Raw genomic sequence first — 21,089 nt, 5'->3', positions numbered from 1 at the left:
GTTTCCAATACCTCTAAATTGTGTACTTCGAACTTTTCAATATTTGCTTGGAAAACTTGAAAATTTGTAAAAAAATGAATAATTGTCCAAAATTATTTCTGAATATTAAAATGAAACTCTTTGAAAGTGGTGGCTAATCAAGAGAAGGAAAATACCCCCTTTTAAATTGGTAAAAAAAACTTGAAAATTTTTAAAACAAAGATAATTTTTCAAAATTATTTGTGAATATTAAAATAAAACTCCTCTTTGGAAGAGGTAAGATAAGGAAAATACCCTCTTTATAATTGTTGCGAAGTATTTCGCTTAAAGAAGACATCGGGGATTCCATGGAGTAGGTCCGTATTCAATTTTGTAAGGTTTTTTTTTATTTTACATATTAACTACAAACTACAAACTGGAAAATTCCCCCCAATGATCGATGAGAAACATGCATAGATATCACAATGATCAAAGATATAATCGGACAAGCACTGTAATATAATCCAATTATTTAAGCATTGCTTTACGATCTGAAAGGAGTTGAATTCCAAACGAATAAGAAATGTCGCCTCATAATGCCTCCGGGAATGATGCTATGGACGAATATAAATGTAATCGATTGAGCTGTTCCTTTCCACAGCAATAGGTTCAGAAAGCCACCCTTAGGGGACTAGTTGGTAAATTCAGAACATAATCGATTTGTCAATTTCGGAGTCTCTGAAAATAGGACAGTTATTTGAAAGGTTTCAAATTGGTGCGCTCGAATATTTTTTTCTTGCCCAATTGGTGGAGACTGGCGCTAAAATCTTCAAATTCCAAGCAAATTCAATCATAATAACATTTTTGTGTTAAAAAAAAAGTTAATGAAATATAGGAAATATATTTTGGCAGTGTTTAAAAAAAGCTCATATATAAGAAACAAATCTAATCGTAGACTTTTTTTAATATTTTAAAAAATTTCTTAACTTTGTTTCAACAAAAAAATAATATATATATATATTTTTTTAAATTTACTTGTTTTGGATGTGCATACTTTTTTGTTTGTTTTGTTTTTAAAAAATAATATATAAACTTAAATTATTGAAAACGTTTTTTTTAATTTTTTTATGTTTTTTCGATATTGTTTTTTTTTAATTCTATACTAAATATTAATTAAATAGCTAAATAAGTTGTTTTTTTAAATTAATCCATAATCAAAAAAAAATTATATGTATATTTATATATATATATAGAAAAGAGAACATTCAAAATAGAAAAATAAAATATCAAGTCATTGTCCCGCCATGGGGAGGGACATTGACCAGTTACAACAACAAAACAAAAGGTTCAAGGTTTAAGGCTTTTGTCTTTTGGTAAGCAGGGGGTGTGCGTACACCCAAATACAAAAACTTTATTTTAAAGTTTTGAGAAAACATTACTTTTCGTTTTTTGCTATATATAGATATGAGTACAATATGAAAATATACAACAAAATAAGAGAGATGGGTGTAATTTTTAAATAATTTCAAACAAATGGGCTAAGCGCACTAAACTAAAATAATAATTTAAAGCTAAACTTATAGAACAAAATCCATGTGTGTGTTTTTTGTTTCGTTTTCGTTTTTTTTTTTTATAAATTGCCAAACAAATACTAATTTCTATCACTTTTTCGTTTCTTGTATTACGCGGTTCTGTTCTAGCCTCCCTCTAAGGGATCTTTTTTGTTCCTTTTGCCTAAACTTGTGTGTGTAATTTTTTTATTTTTTTTTGTAAATTAGTTGCTTCTACTTTAAAATAAATATTTTTTGTTGCTCTTCTTCTTCCTGTTATAATCATACATATAATAATTATGCAAAAGCCTTTCCTTTTTTGCCTTTTGGAGTTTATTTTTTTTGTTTTTTTTTTCAATAAAATTTAAATTTATTTTTATTGAAAATAATTATAAAAACCATTCGTACCTTGACCCAGTTCTCGTATAGCTGCAAATGGATCTTTATCTCCGCCATCACCACCATTTGCTGAATTGCCGGCGGCCACATTTAAACCAGCCAGCCCTGCCAAACCATTACCCACCAAACCGGCTGCACCGCCCGGCCCCGTTGTCAAGCCAGCAGCATTATGACCATAGTTATGATGCTGTTGTTGTAATGCCGCCTCTTGTGATTGGGGTCCTTGACTTAACACAGCTGCATATGTGGTATTGCGACTATCGCCGCCCCCAGCACCTGTTGTTGTTGCTGCATTCGGACCACCGCCAACAATATTATTACCAACACTTGTATTTATCGCATTGGCTGTTGCCTGTTGATAGCTGGGCGCATGAAAACTATTTGCCACACCACCATCCGATAGAGCATTAACAAAACTATTATTACCCATAAATAAATCCATATCGCCGCCGCCAGCACCTCCTTTAAGGCCACTTGCATTAAAATTATTATACAACAATTTCTGTAATGTGGCATTATTTTGTTGCTGATGTTGATCTTGAAATAGAGCTTCGATTAGGGTATTCGAACCGGTACTCAAACCGGCCAATATATCATTGGGACTGCTGTTTAGAATATTATCGGGTGTAGACGATGACAGTGAATGGCCACCAGTGGAGGCTGATGAATTACCGGCACTATTTAAATTGTGGCCATTACTCATTGTTATACCTTGACGTCGATATAAAGGGACTGATGATGAATTTGAAGATGTTGAACCTGCACCACCACCGCCAGATATATTTGGACCCAACATAAATTCTTTATTGTTCAGTAGGGCATCTGGAAAGGAAAAAAACAGAAAATTAGTGACATTTTCATAAGTGAGGAAGACAAGTAAAATAGGTAAACTTCTCCCGTTGGAAATGTTTGTACTCTCCACCATAGGAATACTAATATTTATTTGCAATTAAGTTCTCAACCTCACTAGGAACTATTTTATACTCGATCGAATGATCTGGAAAGGGGGGTCGGTGTTGGCGACAGATATATACCTCAAGCCTATGGTTTGCAGAGGTCTTCGGAATTACACATAGGTTTTAATATTCGATTTATATAAGGTATATGTTTTTATGAAAGAGGTTTCAGATTTAATGTTGATCAAATTGGATATTTAAATCACTTCAAATTATATTTACAAGTTTATAAAATACTAGCATATGCCCGCAACTTCGTTAGCGAATGTAGGAAATATTTTAAAAATTATTACCATATTATTTTATTTTCAGAGAAAACTGCATATGTCAGAAAAAACAATCCACACATTAATATCCACCATAAATTAAATTTGAGAACCATTTAGTACCAAATTTCATGATTCGTGCTCTAAAGTTTCACCCAAATCCAAATTTTACCAGATATTCCATTTAGCACACATTATTTCCATAAGTACTGTCCTCAACCATCTAACTAAACTTCCTGCATACCCCGATCCTACACCCCCACAATAATTCCACAATAATTAATTCATCCACAATTGAAATTGTACCGAATTTAGTAGTAGAATTTCCAAAACTTCCTACGTAACCTAAATATACACCCCGACAGTGATTCTAAATCCAAGTTTCAGGAGTCCAACTCCATAGGTTCACCCACAATCCAAATTGAACAAAATTTAGTACACAGTAGTATGAATTTTCAAAACCTCTTACTTTCCCCAAACCTACACCACCATAGTGAACCTAAATATAAGTTTTAGTATTCCAAATCTAATATTTAATACCTAGTTGTACTAATTTCCAAAACTTCCTACATACCCCAATCCTACACCCCCACAGTGATCCTAAATCGAAGTTTCAGGATTCCAACTTTATCGGTTGACCCACAATCCAGATTGTACCAAATTTAGTACACAGTAGTACGAATTTCCAAAATGACCTACTTAACCTAAACCAACACCCCCACAGTGATCCTAAATCTAAGTTTCAGAATTCAAACTCAACCGGTTCACCTACAATTCAAATTGTACCAAATTTGGTACACATTAGTACAAATTTCCAAAACTTGCTCCATACCCCAATCATACACCCCACAGTGATCCTAAATCCAAGTTTCGGGATTCCAACTCTATCGGTTCACCCACAATTTAAATTGTACCAAATTTAGTACACAGTAGTAAGAATTTCTAAAACCTCCTTCTAACCACAAACCTACACCCCCATAATGATCCTAAATCCAAGTTTCAGGATTCTAAACCTATCGTTTCACTCACAATTCAAATTGTACCAAATTTAGTACACAGTAGTGCCAATTTCCAAAACGTCCTACATACATTTCTAAAACTTCCTACATAACTCAATCTTACACCTCAACAGTGATCCTGACTTCAAACTTCATGATTCTAGCTCTATTGGTTCACCTAAAATTCAAATTGTACAAAATTTACACCTCAACAGTGATCCTGACTCCAAACTTCATGATTCTAGCTCTATTGGTTCACCTAAAATTCAAATTGTACAAAATTTACACCTCAACAGTGATCCTGACTCCAAACTTCATGATTCTAGCTCTATTGGTTCACCTAAAATTCAAATTGTACAAAATTTAGTACCATTTAGTACCCATAAGTATTATTTTCTTAAACTGTGATTCTAAATCCTGACCCCAATCTCACACCTCTACAGTGATCCTGACCTCAAATTTCATTGTTCCCGCTCTATAGGATCACCCAAATCCAAACTGTACCGATTATAGTACGATTAAGTACTTTTCGTACACATAAGTAACAAATTTCCAAAACTACGTTCATATCCCAATCCTATACTCCGACGGTAATATTAATTTCATATTCCAGGATTCCAGCTCGATTTGTATCTCCAAATTAAATTTGTACCAAATATAGTACCATATAATAATTTTCTTACACATGGGTACACGCTTTCAAAAACCATCTCTTTAAATGGACCCTACTTCTCAACCTTTATTCACACTCCAAATGTCAAGTATTTAACGCTATCCGTTCACATGATACAGAATTGTACCAAATTTAGTACATTTTCGTACTTTTGGGATATTTCAAAAACCCTTTGGTACATCTATCTTACACTCCATCAACGACCACCAAAGAGTGACCCTCACCCAAAATTTCAAGATTCTAGCTTCAGCCTTTTCGACTTGGCGTTGATGAATCGTTAAATCAGTCAGCCAGTCAGTCAATCACTTTACTCTTTTATTAGTATAGATTGACCCTTTGTGGGAGAGGTGGAGGAGGATCGTTAACAAAAATTATGAAATTACAAATATAGCCGATTCGATTGGAAAAATTTTCAAGACTACCGATAATTTGGAAGTATATTCTTTAGATTTTAGCCTTAGAAATGTCTTCATATAGACCGAAGGCGTTGCAGAAGTAATCGATAGACAAAAGTTCTTCTGTAAGCTAAGTAGAAGACTTCCTATAGACATTAGCATCAAATACCTTCTAAAGACATAAGATTCCGAATATCTTCTAAAAATATTCCATTGGCTGAAGACATTTTACGAGGACAGTTCGGAAAGTTCTTACTCTAGCACAAAAAGGGTGGTATAAACAGAAAAAAATTATGTATTTTGAAAACTTCCATCTCTGTTATGAACACATGTAAAATTAGGTACATTAGTTGCATCTTCATCACTAGGTACATTAGGTGATATTTCTCGCACTGAATCGCATCGCCGAAAATAATAAAAATTTGCATCGTCTTTTGACATATCTTCGTAGAATTGACTTTCCAAAAACTTGGCATCTCTACTTAATTTAACGCTGTTCCTACTGGGATCAAAGAAATTATATGTCTTTGTGGAATTGCTATAGCCTACAAATATAACTTCTTTTCCCTTTGTATCCAGTTTCTTTCGTTTTTGTTTAGGGATGTGAATCACGGCTTTACATCCAAACACTCTGAGATACGTTGAACAGGACTTCTTACCTGACTATACATCTTCCGGAGAAATTTCATTCAGCTTTTTCGTCAGTGTTAAATTAATTAAATGAACAGCAGTGTTTGCCGCTTCAGTCCAATACTTTTTGGTAAAAAAAAAACTTTCGTTTGGTACAGCTGTCGCTGAGTTGACAATCCCTGGCCGAGTCAAACTCGGATCAGTAGGGAGCGAATGTGGTACCATAGTTTGATGATAAATACCGTTTTCAAAAAATTCTTCAAAAGTTCTACGAAATATCTTCAACACAATACTTTAGACACTCCACTAGATATCTATAGATAGAAAAAATTTCATTTTTAAACCCCAAAGGGCTTCGACTCCCTACCCCCCTTCTAAATTACATCCATTATTACCTATTCCCCTCTGGAAGTTATCAAATAAAACAAATGTCATCATCACGATATACTTACTATTTCCAATAAATCCGCCTGGTTGATTGGCGGCATTTTGCTGTTGTGGCGCTTGTTGTGGTGGCATACCACCTGCCAACATACAATTTGGTCCCATTGCATTTTTGGCCATGTTACCACCTTGATGATTATTGATGATAGCGCCACCGCCAACACCATTTGCAGTTGCCGCACCACCACCAATATTCGGAAACATTTTACTGCCGCCCAACATATTATTCGATGTCGATGATGTATTCGAGTTGAGAATCATATCGCCACCGTTCATTGTGGATGGTCCAGCGGCATTAACGCCGCCGCCACCACCACCACCAGCTACGCCAAACAGATCACGCAAAATAGGCTGGGAAATTTCATTACCATTGAGTATCGAATTGAAAACCATATCGATTTGTTGATTGAAGTTAATATCCAAGGGTGGTGTTTCATCGTTAAGACCCACGTTCGATTGCATGGGATTTGTGGGTGGTGGTAGTGGACCCATAAATGGATTAACATTTCTTTGAGGTTGCTGCTGGTGTTGCGGCGCTTGTTGCTGCTGTGGCGCTTGCTGTTGTTGCTGGTAGTTCATTAGCGGTTGCATAAAAGAGGCATCTCTTGGCATTAGTTGCTGTTGCTGATGTTGTTGTGTTGGAGGCTGCGGCTGCGGAACACCCATATTATTTATATAGCTCTGCTGCATATGCTGCGGCGGTTTATTTACCGGCTGTTGAGGTTGCTGCTGTTGTTGTTGCTGCTGCTGCATCATAGTGCTTACCTGCCTTAACACTTCGGTAAACTTGTTGGCAGCATCTTGACCCTGTGTCTCCAATAGCTTTAAGTACCACTTGTATTGGGATTCTTTCGGTTCAAAGGCCATTTCGTAGATGTTCATATTTGGCGGCAAAAGTGAGGCATATTCGTGGGGCTGTGGGAATCTTAGTGCTGTGGGTGATTGTTGCTTATTGGCCGTGCCAACCATGGCATTCGGTGGTGGAGGTGGGGCTTGGAACATTGTTCCGCCGATATTCAGCGGAACATGGACGTTGTTTAGGAATTGAAAATCCTTATCTTTCATTGGGCCTGTTAGGTTGTTTTGTCCAAAGAAGGCGGCATTTTGATTAGGTGCAGCACCACCCCCCGCTGCTGGTGGCCTGGGCATAAAGGGATCCATGGGACTAATGGGTCCATTGGGTATGCCACTCATGTTGCGTTGGTTCATCATTTGCAGTTGGTTAGGAGGTGGCGGCGGAGCATTCCCCTGTCCAAAACCACCAAAGTTGCTATGCACCTGAGATGGTGGTACTTGGCCGCCCTGGCCGGGATGTTGTTTGCCGGCGTACAGTGCCTTGTTGGCCAAATAGCCTAAATCATTGGGATTGTTTCGCATTTGTTGTTGATTGGACAGGGGTGGTGGTGGTTGCAGTGGAACACTTTGACCTCTCATGTTCTGGCCGGCTTGCTGGGCGCCCATTTGTCGTCCATTGGCTCCATTGGGGTTGGGAGGTTGCTGCATCTGTTGCTTGTTTGGTAGCACCGTCCAAGGGTTCGACTGTGGCGGTGGACCCCACAGGCTGGCATTGGGATTTTGTCCGGTCGGTACGCCTGATTGTTGGCCGGGCCCTGATCCAAAATTACCGCCACTCCCAGGTGGTCTAAGTTGTTGTTGTTGGGCGTGTTGCCACGGCATGTACTGTGAGAATTGATTGCCACCGGCACCATTCGGCGGCGGTTGGCCCAAGTGTACAGGTGGTGGCGGTGGCCCCCGAGGATTGAATTGTTGCCCACTCATGGGAGGCGCCGACTGTGGAGGCTGCTGAGGACCACCAGTGGGTGGTGGACCAATTGCTCTCATGGGCATGTGATTGGGGTGCCCATGAAAATGGTGACCCCCCTTGCCGCCAACCATACCCTGATTCATCATGACAGCTGCAGCAGCAGCCGCTGCATTGTATGCCGCAGCTGCAGCCGAATGCGGTCCATACATATGGGGCATTTGTTGATTAGCCATGGCAGCTGCGTGATGCGGCGGCATTTGTCCTGAACCACCACCGGGCAGTAGACTTGGATGTGGACCCATTCCACCGGGACCATGGTGATGGCCAGGATGGGGGCCCATTGGATGATGGTTGTTGGCCATTGCCATAAACATGGCAGCTTGATCACGTAAGTAAGCTTCAGGTTGCAGGGAACGGGGTATAAATTCCGGTGCCAATGGATTGAGGACATAGCCCCGTTTCAGTTCGACACCATCGAGTTGAGAGCGTAACTGCCACATGGTTATACCGAAGAGAGACTTGTTTTCGTCACATATCTCAATGAAACGTTCCCACACTTTACGACATCGTCCTATCGAACACAAGGCCACCGGATCACCTACCACAGCCACTAGACTTTGTGCTCTCGTAATCGCAGTGTTCAGCAATTTTGAGTTGCTAAGAAATCCATAATCGGCATCTTCGGAAGGACTGTTCGATTGACCGGGAAAGGCACCACTGCCCGCCGAGCCACCTCCACTTCCACCGGCTATGGGTAAACATGTTCTTCGTGTTCGGACCGTTGAAAGGAAAATGGCGCGAAACTGTTTACCCTGAACATTGAGTACACGTTCCACAGATATGCCGCCCATGCGTCTTTTGCGCAGCTCCGAACGAATTCGAAACACCTGATCAGCATAGGGAGTCATAATACCAATGCTGGCATCATTTATTTTACCCCACGCACTAGGCCATTTTTTGCGTAGCTCCGATACCCGCTCTACAACTTCGTAGACCTCCGAATTGTTGTAAAATGCCGTTGAATTTTTATCCTGGACATCTTCACCCCGCGTTGTAAAGAATGTGAGGGGATAGAATTTCTCATGCCTTGGCTGTTTGCCGGATGCTATTAGTTTTTGTTCATAGAATAGCTCCGATGTAAATTTAATAATGGCTTCGTGGGCACGATAATTTTCACACAAGAGAATTTTACACGGGAAATTGGAGGGGTAGTGATCGTACAAACGTTCCAACAGAGATATATGCAACTTGCGTTCCTTGGCAAATGCCGAGAATAGTTCGGGACTCATTTGCATGTGATCACCAGCCAAGACAATGCGGGTGCTGTCATTGGCCAAGGCCAGGGGCATTATTGCTTCGCATTCCATTGCCTGGGCGGCTTCATCGAGAAATATGTGGGTGAAATAACCCTTGGGGAGATCTAAATTGGCCAATTCCATGGATATACTAAGGGTGACGACCACGATGCGATGTTTCATAATATCCTCGACCGTGGGACGGCGAAAGTTGCCAACACCATCAGTGATACAGTACTGGAAAAGATAAGATGAGAAAAGTTAGAGAGATGTGTTACGAATCGTATTCCAAATGCACTTACCTTTTGCACAACACTATTGACGGTGGCAACCCAACGCTTGTGATAGTACACCCTAAGCGGCGTGGCTTCCTCCAGCCCTGCCTCAATCCATGGATGCAGATATTCTTTAATATACAAATCGGCCGCCGAATTTGAGTGGGTACAGATGAGTATTTTAGCCTCGGGCTGTGTTAATAGCTGTTTTATCGCCTGGGCCAGTGTATAGGTTTTGCCCGTACCAAAGGGTCCAATCAGCAGTATCGGCGGCAGTTTAATGCTTAACGATGTCGTTATGGCATTTACGGCCTCCCGTTGTTTGGCATTCAATTTGGGCTCACACGATTCTGACCATTGCTTCTTCGGTGTCCACGGTATGTTGGGCTCCACTTCGGTGGCCGGAAAAATGATTTTGAAATCGGTAATTTTATCAACGGCATGATGCCATTCGCAGTAAGGTAGACGATTCAATTGAAATTGAATGTCCACGTGCAGTTCGGTGTCGGCCTTCAGCTTTAGGGCCTCCACACATTTCGACGATAGTTTTAAGTAGATCACATTCTTGCCCTTGTCCTCAATAACAGCCTCGTAAACATGACGCTTCTTATCGGCGCCGAGATTCGCTTCATCTACCACAGATATATACACACTGGAACAATTGGATAAAATTAGACGACCTGCCGACGTGTCCTCCGACACGTCCTTGCCCAAATGCATAAGAGCAAATAGCTCACCCGACAGCGAATACTTTGCCGTGCTTGTGGCCATGCCAGCCGGTGTCAGTATGTAGTTGGAGGTGACGTTCAGTTTGGTGCGCAAATTGAAACGCGCAATTTGTTCGTAGCGGGCTATTTCCTCGACATACAGCAGTTCGTGGATGCGGGACCGGTAGTTGTTTTGCGTCAGACGTTTATCCAGTATCGTCGACTGGGTCAGGGTAAATGTTTGCGCTCGGGGACATGGATAACGCTCTAGCATTTCCTTCTCATGTTTTAAGTCATTGAGATAGCCTTCAGTCTTCATGTGGGTGCCAATCGTCGTCTCGAACTTCACCAGGTGTGTATTGGATACATCCCACCGGGTGGCCGAGCTGTTGATTATGTCACGCTTGATTTCCTCAATCTTTTCGGCATCGCTCACGGGCACCACATCCACACAGAGATGCCGCACCAGTATTGGCTCCGAGCCGAAATCAAAGCAGACAGCCTGACGAAATGTGCCATAGATTTCGGTGTGAAATTCCACCGTGACATGGTGTTCTATGGGTGTACTGGTTGCTGTTGCGGTTGTAGATGTGGACGTGGATGAGGACGATGACGACGACTCCGCATTGCTGCTGTCCGTTGTGGCGGACGACTTTTTTGTATCCTCCTTCTCTGAAGACGATGTCGATGTGGAGGTCGATGTTGATGACGATGAGGTTGACAGCTTTTGTGGCATCCATTCCTGATTGGTTTTGGCATCCAGTTCATAGGTGGCATCTGGGGTTTTTATACTTTTCAAAGCGAAATGACTACGATGAGCATCCTGTAAGAGGGCTACTGCTTTTAAGGTCTTACCGCTTGTTTTCAATATAAAAACCCATTCCCGTTTGGATGTTTTCGAGCTGATGCTCGTGACCAAGTCTTGTTCGCATTTCGCCTCAACACCCTCAACCTTTTCGCACATGATTTTCTCCGGTGCTGTGGATTGTATCCATTTCTCTAAGATTTGTTCCGTATAGGATTTGCCATATAGTTCTTTTTCACAGGCCTTCTGCAGTCTCATGCGACGATATTCGAAACGTTCCTTCCATTCGTTAAGCTCATCCTGACCATGGGCTTCGACACACTGATTGCCATAGTGACACAATTGTGATTCGGTCCATGATTCACACAGGCTGTACGAGTCCAGGGTGAAACCACGAGGCGGTGGCCGCCATTTCCAGTCACGGCCCTCGTCGGACATAATGACATTTTGATGAGCTTCTGTTTGACAATGTTGACGCAATTCACTGCGACTGCTAAATGTTATCGCACAATACGAGCAGGTAGTGCTGTTGGCATCTTCGGCTGTCCCCGCCGATGATGATGTTTCATCGCCTGATGTTTTATTGCTGCTACCGGAGGAAGTGACACCCAGGGATGCCAACATGAGACCAGACATATTATTGAGTGGACCACCACCATTTGGAGTTGGGTTTTCTCGTTTTTTAATACCTTTAATGGCATTGGCATTACTACCAGTGGCAGCTGGATTATTGGCATTGACACCAACTCCTCCGACGCCAGCACCACATAAATGTTTACTGTATTTGTCCAGGGCCAGACCTTTGCTAGCCCAATTATCAAGTTTATTATCCAGACTGGCCATTTTATCATCTAAAAAGGCTAAATCCATTAACTTTTGTTCGGATTTCTCATAGCTGTACAACATATTAACAACGAGCCGGTAACCCTCCAGCACATTGCAGATTTCGTTGAATTTACGAAATCGAAATTGTGCAATCCATTCTTTGAGAATTTTTTCGGCTTCCTGTAAAATAATAAAAAAGAGAAAAACAGAAATTATTAGAATGGTGAGTGAGTGTTTTGAAATTACAAATTCGATTTTTAGGATCCAGAGCCACACATTTTTTGTGTCATGCAGGGATAAAGTTTTTTTTTTTTTGGGAGAGAAAGGGAGTGGGTCTGATAAAGATAAAGTAGAACCCTTTCCTCTGTAATACTCCCAAAAAACACGTCATATATTTCTGTCTGTCTGGTTAAGAGAACGAGTGCTGCACTGTGCTTTTTAAAAAATATTTACAAATGTGATTGTGAAAGGAAGAAGTGAATCTGCATTATTTTTATATACTCCGTCGTCAGGGCGAATAGAAGCTAACTATTTAAACTTAAGAAGCTAAATATTAAAAATGTCAACACAAGCCTGAAGAGGCAAATGGACCTTCTATTCTACCTAATTAAGGAAACCGGCTCCTTCCACCATAGTCGAGAGAGTATCCCGATTCATCTCTGGGACGACTCTCAAGTGAAGTGACCTCCATACGCTTATCAGTGTGATTCACTGTTTGCCTAATTCGATCGGAGCTATGTAGGTGGTTTTGGAAATTTTTGCTTATTTGAACGAAGAAAAGTACTAAATGGCACCATATTTAGTACAATTTGGATTTGGGTGAACCGATCGAGCTGGAACACTGAAATTTGGAAATAAGATTACTGCTGGAGATGCGATTGGGGTATGTATGTCGTTTTGGAAAATTGTGCTTATGTGTACTAAATGGCACTACGTTTGGTACAATTTAGATTTGGTTGAACCGATAGAGTTTGATTCGTGGAATTTGGAATTAAGAGTAATATTGCAGTGATGGATTGGGTCATGTAGGAAGTTTTGTCAATTCAAACTTATGTGTACTAAATTTGGCACAATTTGAATTTGTATGAACCGATTGAGCTGGAAGACAGTAATTTGGAATTAAGATTACTGTTGAAGTGTAGGATTGGGGTATGTGGGATGTTTTGTAAATTCGTACTTATGTGTACTAAATGTTACCAAATTTGGTACAATTTGAATTTGGGTGAACCTATAGAGATGGAATACTGACATTTGGAATTAATATTACTGCAGGAGCGTAAGATTGGGGTTTGCAGGACGGTTTAGAAATTCGTACGTATGTGTAATAAATGGTACTAAATTTGATAAAATTTGATTTTGCGTGAACCGATCTAGCTGGAACACCGAAATTTGAAAATATGATTATCGTTTGAGTGTACGATTGGCTTATGTAGGAACTTTTCAAATTCGTACTTATGTGTACTAATTGGTAACAAGTTTGATAAAATTTGGATTTAGGTGATTCGATAGAGCTGAAATCGTGAAATTTGTAATTAAGATTACTGTTGCAGTGTAGGATTGGAGTATAGAGGACGTTGAAGAAATTCGTACTTATATGTACTAAATTTGGTAAACCGATCCTGATGGAACACTGAAATTTGGATATAAGATTATGAGTGAAGTGTAGGATTGGGCTATGCGGGAAGTTTTGTAAATTCATACTTATGTGCACCAAATGCTACTAAATTTGGTACATATTGGAATTGGTCTGAACCGATAGAGCTGGAATCCTGAAATTCGGAATTAAGATTACTGTTGAAGTAATGGTACTAAAAATGGTACTAAATTTGGTACAATTTGAATTTGTGTGAACCTGAAATATTGAAATATGAAGTGGGTACTTCTGTTTTGTAAATTCGTATATATGTGCGATCCTAACCGATGGAGCTGGAATCCTGAAATGTTCAATTCAATTCCACATTCGATGACGAAGAAGCGGGCATATGCTAGTTAGAGTATAAAACGATCTAAATAATATGGACTGTATACATAAATAGGTACTGTACATAATCATACCCTCAGCCTTATGGCTAATAAGGTTATACACACTTTGCTACGGCAAAAATATGCCTCATCGATGTTTTTTTGGACCAAATCTGTTTCAAACAATTAGGAGTCGATTTACAAAAGTCCGTCCGTCGGCCTGGCTAAGCACGGTAACTCTTAAAGGGAATAACCGATGTTATCCAAACTTTGCACATATTTCTTTCAAAACTCATAGTAAGTTCGAAGATGGGGATTATCGATTTTCAATATTTTAAAAACAAGTATGTTTATTTTGAAGCGAGCGAAATAGGGTCGGAAAAGAATAAAAGTAGATTTCACTTAAATCTGACTGGACAATTTTGATTTTATGTAGATTCGTGATGTTTCTAGATTTTGACAAATAAACTAATTAACAGATAAAAAATATACCCAATTCCCAAAAACAAATTCCCCTGAGAATACCATCCACCATTTGCATTCTAATTGTATGGTTCGTTTTCTTTTCGTTTTTTTCTCAAATCAATTCTTTTTTGGAAAGGTAATCTTCTTACTTACCAAATATTTTTTGAGTTTACACAAAGCATGTATTTGCCATTTTCTCGTGCGCGATACACTGGTTAAACAATCGGCCGGCTGTTCACTAATCATGGATAAAACTTTACGGGCATCGGCCAAACAAGGTTCATATTTTCCTAGCTCATACAGACACTCGCAACGTCCCAGCAGGCAGATAATATGACGATCTTTTTGTACACGATTCCAGGTGGGTGCCGTCGCCAAGATCTCATCGTATAATGTGGCGGCACGTAACCAATTGCGGCAACGCACCAAATCGTGAGCCTGCTTCTCTTTATCCGTCATGACAGCCATGAGATTTGTCGAGTTGGAGTTGTTTTTCATGGTAGTATATGTTCGATATAGTGTGTGTTTGGTAGTGGTGGTGGTGTATGGTGTGGGTGGTAATGTTTAATTTAAGCATTTAGAGGAAAAAAGAGGATTCACTCGACTTGTGTGTGTACGTCTGGGATAAGTACAAAGACTATATAACAACCTTTTCTCCAGTGTATTTTTTGTTGGGTTGTTTTTGTTTTATTTTATAGTTATATGTTTCGAAACTTAATTTACAATTCTATTTTACATTACTTTTAATATATTGCAATTAAAAGTGATAATGCTTAATTAGGACATTTTGATAAATTAAGTTGTTGGATTTTTATGTGTTTTTTAATATTTTTATTTTTTGTTTTTGTATGGAAAGATTTCTACAAAGAAAAAACAAATGGACCACCATTACAAATAAATCAATAAATTTCTTGGGGGGAGATAAATAATAATTATTTGTCTTTGATTGTTATAGAATAATGGGTTAATGAATTTACTTATAATCATTTGATATAAGCAAAATAATTGAGGTAGATAAAAGAGATATATAAAATGGCATAACAAAAATATGTATACTAAACATGTTTTCTGTAGATTTGGAAACTTAAACCTTTTAAAATTGATGCAATTAAATCACGAAATTGTTTAAACTTCACGAAAGGAGTAACGAACTTCAAGAAATATTTCTTAAAATAACAAATCGATGAGTAAATATTTCATTGGAGGAACAAATCGATACCTTCGGTTGTGTACGGTGAATGAGTGTATCTCCACCAGTTTATGGGTAGATTGTCGCAGTAGGTCAGATATAACAATTAAGTCATGTAGGGTGCCTACTATTATTGCTCTTCTATCAGTTCACCTCCCCTCAGAACCCCGCAGAAAATTTGAATTTTACAACAATAAACTTCCAATGGAACTTAACAGAGCTAAAGTGGAACAAATGGTTACAACATATAAACTATTGGCGCTCCAAGTAACAATAAAATGGGTTTCTGGTCACATCCCTTGAAGGATGGCCCCTAACGCTGGTTGGTATGCGACCTCGTGCCCAAATGTGTTCAACGAATGGTTGATACCTGGGTATTAAGTTTAGTTACCAAGTCCTTGGCACTGTAAGGATCAGTTAAAGTACCACAAAATCTGTTAAAGTATATAAATACCCCCTAAAACATAAAAACCCCAAAAATCTGCACCTTCAGTCTCAAATGCTACAAGAGCAAAACTCCTTTAAAAAACCCTAGAATCGGATTCTTCATCCAGTGTACAAAGTACATTCTCACCCTCAACCGCGGATGGGGACAACTGCAGTTCAACAACAGAGTGAATCACTCAACAACCTAATTGAGTTCAAGAAGCTCCCGTCTCTGCATCGGCAATAGTCGAGGAACCAGAGAAAAGTAACCAACAAAGACAAAACAGTTAAGAGTGGAAATTCCAAAGTAATTTTGGTAAATCCGCTGTCGACTATAAGTGGAAAATCCTGGATAGGAAAGCGTTTCGAAGACCATTTTTTTACTGGTACGTCGACCAAGACCTAAAAAAGATCAGCGATAGGTAATACCTTTTCATCAGGAAACGCCTAAGAGCCGTGAGGAAGTACACAAGAGACTATCATCAGAAGACAACTAGAGAACTCCAGACCGAAAGGATTACTACATCGCTTACAGTGGCTACCCCCGTCAAGCCCCCACAAAGAGGCTGCGACAACGGATTAAAACGATACAGGATCACAAAAACCCGACACATCGTGCTGGAAGGAAAATCCTGTTCCGACAGAAGCCAAAACCTCCTCAAAGCCCATAGTTACTGCAGCCACTGGAACTTTTCATAAGTAATATTCAAACTTGCTTGAAAGGCATGTTGTTCTAGTGTAAGATCTTCGTCTCCTCATGAAGATGGTCCACTGGTGGCAGGTTTGGATATTCTTCCACTGCGTATCACTTACATTCGCAAATTACACTGGCACCGCATAGCTTACCACTAACCGGCCTATTGTTTTATAAGAGGTCAACAAGGTTCCTTTAACAGAGCCCTAAGTGCTGCCGGCTAACGACTTGAGACCTTGGTCCTACTTCTTAGCTTATCGCAAAAAGTATTGGCTTGTGCAGACGACTTGAAAAGGCTGTCGAATGTTACGCTAAGTGGTTTTAAAATTTACCACATATATTTCTAAGGTCCCAGATAACGATATCCACGGAAATCCATACATTCTAAGATATGACCCTAATCTAATCATTGTCTTTCACCTTTAAAATTATATCTCATAGACTTGTTCGACAAGTAAATTACATTTTTGTAATCAGGACGTCAAACGCTTTATATGCCTTAGTGAATTTTAATTAAAATTTAATTAAGAAATTCGGATTTTCGCCGTGGTCATCTGGACCCTATGTACTGCATATGGTAACATTTTCAAAACGATCCGCGACGGGGTCTTGAACTAGATTTAAACCTTCAACTGCTTCAAATTAGCATGGTGAACACCATATACATATCAGGAAATGTGGATTTCGGCAAGGTATATCGTTGAATCAGGACAGATCGAACTACTTATGGTTATGGTTAAGTTGAAAAGAGGGGTGGATAATACCACCACATGTCCAACATGGGAAGGAAGGATAAGCCAATTGAGGCCTGTTGTGAGCTCTAGAAATGCAGAGAAAGTTAGAATTAGTGAATGTTTAGATTAAAAACATTTTGAGTTTGTTTTCCCTATGAATCTAGAAATTCCGTGTTTTTTTGTGAACTCCTTCGCATCCAATCTTGAGTAAATGTGCCTTTAGGCTGAGGTGTCCCGTAAGTATACCTGTCAGCCGGCCTATTTCTTTTTCGTTTAGCATTAGAATATGCTTAGTTTTGTCTTCATTTGGATCACCCCATAAGATTTTGGTGGTCTTTCCAGTCCCCGCATTTTCCCAAAGGGTTTTGTGGGTCTCTCTCGCCAATTCCCTCATTTATTTGCCGTTTTTCGCTAAAGGGTTTGGCGGTCTTCACATCTATTGTGGGTAGTGCAGTAGCACTCCTAGCTAGTTGATTTGCTATCTCGTTGCCTGTGATTCCTTGGTGACCCGGTACCCATATAGTTCGTACAGGTCCTTGTTGTGAGAGATCATTAATGGTATCTATACAATCCAGTACTGTTTTGGATTTAACTGATTTGGCAGATATTGCCTTTATAGCTTGTTTGCTATTCATAATTATATTTGTTGTATTTTGTCCTTGATTTGAACCTAACCAGTTAAGACACTCTGTTATAGCTTGAACCTCCGCCTGTAGGATCGAGCTGTGATCTGTTAGGCGAAGAGAAATTTCGCTACCCGGTCCTTCGATAAAAAGTCCCAGTCCTGTTTTCCTCCTAGTCGAAAGCCATCTGTGTAGCAACAGTTGCCAGGCGGCATCTGAACTAGTGTTCCACCATTCCATAGTTTCGCACCGTGTTACTACACTCGTTTCAGATATGCGGTCTGAATTAAAGGTTGACTCAGTATTTGCCTATAATATGTTTTTGTGCGGTATGTTGTGTCCGGTGTCTATCCACTTGTCCAATGCTTTGAGTCTTAAAGCTGCAACCGCCGCTTTATATATTTTATTTGGATGCCTATTGAATGTATATATGGTATTGTATCCAAAGCTCTATATGCCTAGACAACACGTACTTTGAACTTTCTGCAATGCTTTTATGTTACAACAGACGCATATGTTAGAATTGGTCTAATAAGTCTCTTATAGATCTTATGTATATTCTTAGGTTTGTAGACCCATTTAGAGTCTACGACTCTTCTATAGAAATACCAGAAATATGTGGTCTTTCCAACTACTTATGGTGAATATTTGAAAATGATCTGCAACCGGGCTTTTAACTAAACATAAAACCAAAAAATGCGCGCTAGGCTGAATTCATAACCTCTGGATAAATGCCTATTGATATTTTGACTATTTCCAGACGCAATTGGACCTCAATTATATTCTGCAAAATAAACACATATTAATTACATTTTCAAAAAAAAAATCTATTGCAAAATTAATTTGCAATCAAAAAATTCCAGATTTCTATATACCTCAATAAGGGACACATACATTTTGTAAACAATCATCATCAGCACCATCAACGACGACGACGATGTTATTGTTTTTGTTGTTTGTTTGCGGTGAATGCTGCGCTTATTTACGTACATTATTATTCTTTCGCATACATATATATGTATGTATGATGGATATAGATGGATGGTTAAATGTTAGATGAAAGGTAAGAGGAACACAGAAAAGAGAAAGGGGTAAAAATAGACCGGTGATCGACCGGCTTTAGAAAAAAGTGGGAGACATTGGTGCACATACATTCAGTCAGTCAGCCATCCATCCACCTCGTTGTTTTCTCAAAACTGTTTGAGGCAAAAGAATATTAGAAAGAAAGTGTGAGAAAAGAAAACCGACGAAAACTATGTAATTTTTGTGTTGTTGTTGGATTTTTTTCGACTTCTTCTTGTGTTGCTTGTTGTAACCACTTTGGAGATTTTTTGCTGCTTGTCCCGGTTTCTTCTTTTGCATTTGTGAAAATTTTTGCTTAGGATCTCAAAACAAAAAAATAATCAAACATTTTCTTGTACGAAAATTTTGTTATGCCATTTGTATATACTTTTTTCAATATTATTATTAAATATTATTTGCACTTTTTTCTTGGGTTCTCTGCCATTATTTTCCTTGCAGTTTTTTTTTTGTTATTTTTGTCACCACTTCATTCTTTTTTTTTTTTCTCTGCACCCAATATACTTTTTTCTCGTTTAATTCGTTTTGTCGTATTTTTTTATTTTATTTTTTTTTCTTTTAGTGTACAGTCATTTTTTTCACCTAGAAGACGACCTTATTTTGTTGAAATTTCCATAAATAAGGCCGTAGTTTTCATTTGCGCCATGGGCCAACATACAATTTGAGAATATTTACAGCTTAATTACACTAATTTGCTACGATTTCGCCAAAAATATCGGCATAATTTTAATAAAATAACCATACCGTGTACTAGGTCTGTCGTAAATGGTCGTTGGCTAAGGAGGCCGTCTAGTGTTGGGCGGCATGTGAATAACCAGTATGCGAATGAAGTAATCGGTATTTGTTTGGAAAGAAGAAAACATTTGCAAAAAATTCAATTATTAAAATTAATTGAAATTTTTATATAAATTATGAAATTTAGGAAGAATAAAGTTAAATAATAATTTGCTGAAGAGAGGTTTTCGGATTTTCGGACAGATTTACAACCAGCTCTATTTAGCCATGGGCGAAGTGGTGGTCATTTTAGTTGGAAAATTTCTTATCCAATCAGAATTCAAATTATAGCAATTTTATCAACAAGTAAAAAAGTGGCAGTCGGTGTTGCCGACAGATATATACCCTATGGTTTGCGGAGGATATTGACCATTTGTGTGGGAGATACCAGAAGGAGTGATCCAATGGGTCCCATTTAAACTTGATCTAGGCTTGGTAAAGGTTATAAGTTGTGTAAAATTGGTTTAAAATCGGACATTCCAATCATCTGATATTGGATTTATAAATATTGAACATTTTGAGAATTTGTGGGGCAGGTACCAGAAGGAGTGGACCAATGGGTCCCATCTTCAAACTTGATCTAGACTTGGTAAAGGCAATATGCAAAATTGGGTTAAAATCGGACATTCCAATCATCTGATATTGGATTTATAAATATTGAAAATGTTGACATTTTTGATTTTGAAACGTATTTGGTCGAAAGAAACAAAGGGTCTAAAACCAATATTTCGATGAGACACATTTTCACCGTATCAAAGTGTATATACACTCATTAGCCTAAAGGCTGAGGGTATAAAAATGATAGGGTTTTGTTTTGGGAGCTATAAATAAATGTGCGTCAATATTATTTTATTGGGAGATTTTCAATCCAATAAGAACCCGATAACAACAAATTACATCCAGTTTTACTGAAAAACGTGTTAAAAACGGATAATGGAAGAGAACCCGCAATATATAATTTTCAATTAGATTGGAAATTTCAAATATTAGCAACTAAAATCATAGTTAAGTTCGGCTGGGTCGAACTTTTTATACCCTACACCATGGGGTGGACATTTCAAATACCAATAATCTTTCTGGACATTCATAAATGGCGGGTAATTTTTTTGGAAGGAAGATTTGACACCCATTGAGATAAAAAATTAGAGCTAATTGATAAAAAAAAGTGCCCAAAACACCGAATAATGAGGAGAACCGTTAT

The 21,089-nt window shown here is 38.7% G+C and overlaps 1 protein-coding gene across 1 annotated transcript; it reads right to left on the bottom strand.

Annotated features, from left to right (window-relative positions):
• Positions 1-1,882: 1,882 nt before the first annotated feature.
• On the bottom strand, positions 1,883-14,846 carry LOC133324830 (probable helicase with zinc finger domain). Its single transcript, XM_061533659.1, has 5 exons — positions 14,522-14,846; positions 10,992-12,121; positions 9,632-10,877; positions 6,278-9,566; positions 1,883-2,729 (listed from the first exon to the last, which is right to left on the bottom strand). The coding sequence occupies exons 1-5, from the start codon at positions 14,834-14,836 to the stop codon at positions 1,885-1,887; spliced, it is 6,825 nt and encodes a 2,274-aa protein (XP_061389643.1). The 5' UTR covers positions 14,837-14,846; the 3' UTR covers positions 1,883-1,884.
• Positions 14,847-21,089: the final 6,243 nt, after the last annotated feature.

This window comes from Musca vetustissima, unplaced genomic scaffold (genome assembly GCF_032173495.1).
Source record: "Musca vetustissima isolate MV318-11 ecotype Yass unplaced genomic scaffold, APGP_CSIRO_Mvet_v1 utg14330, whole genome shotgun sequence".
NCBI classification, from domain to species: domain Eukaryota; kingdom Metazoa; phylum Arthropoda; class Insecta; order Diptera; family Muscidae; genus Musca; species Musca vetustissima.
This window is presented reverse-complemented; position numbering and strand designations above follow the sequence as displayed.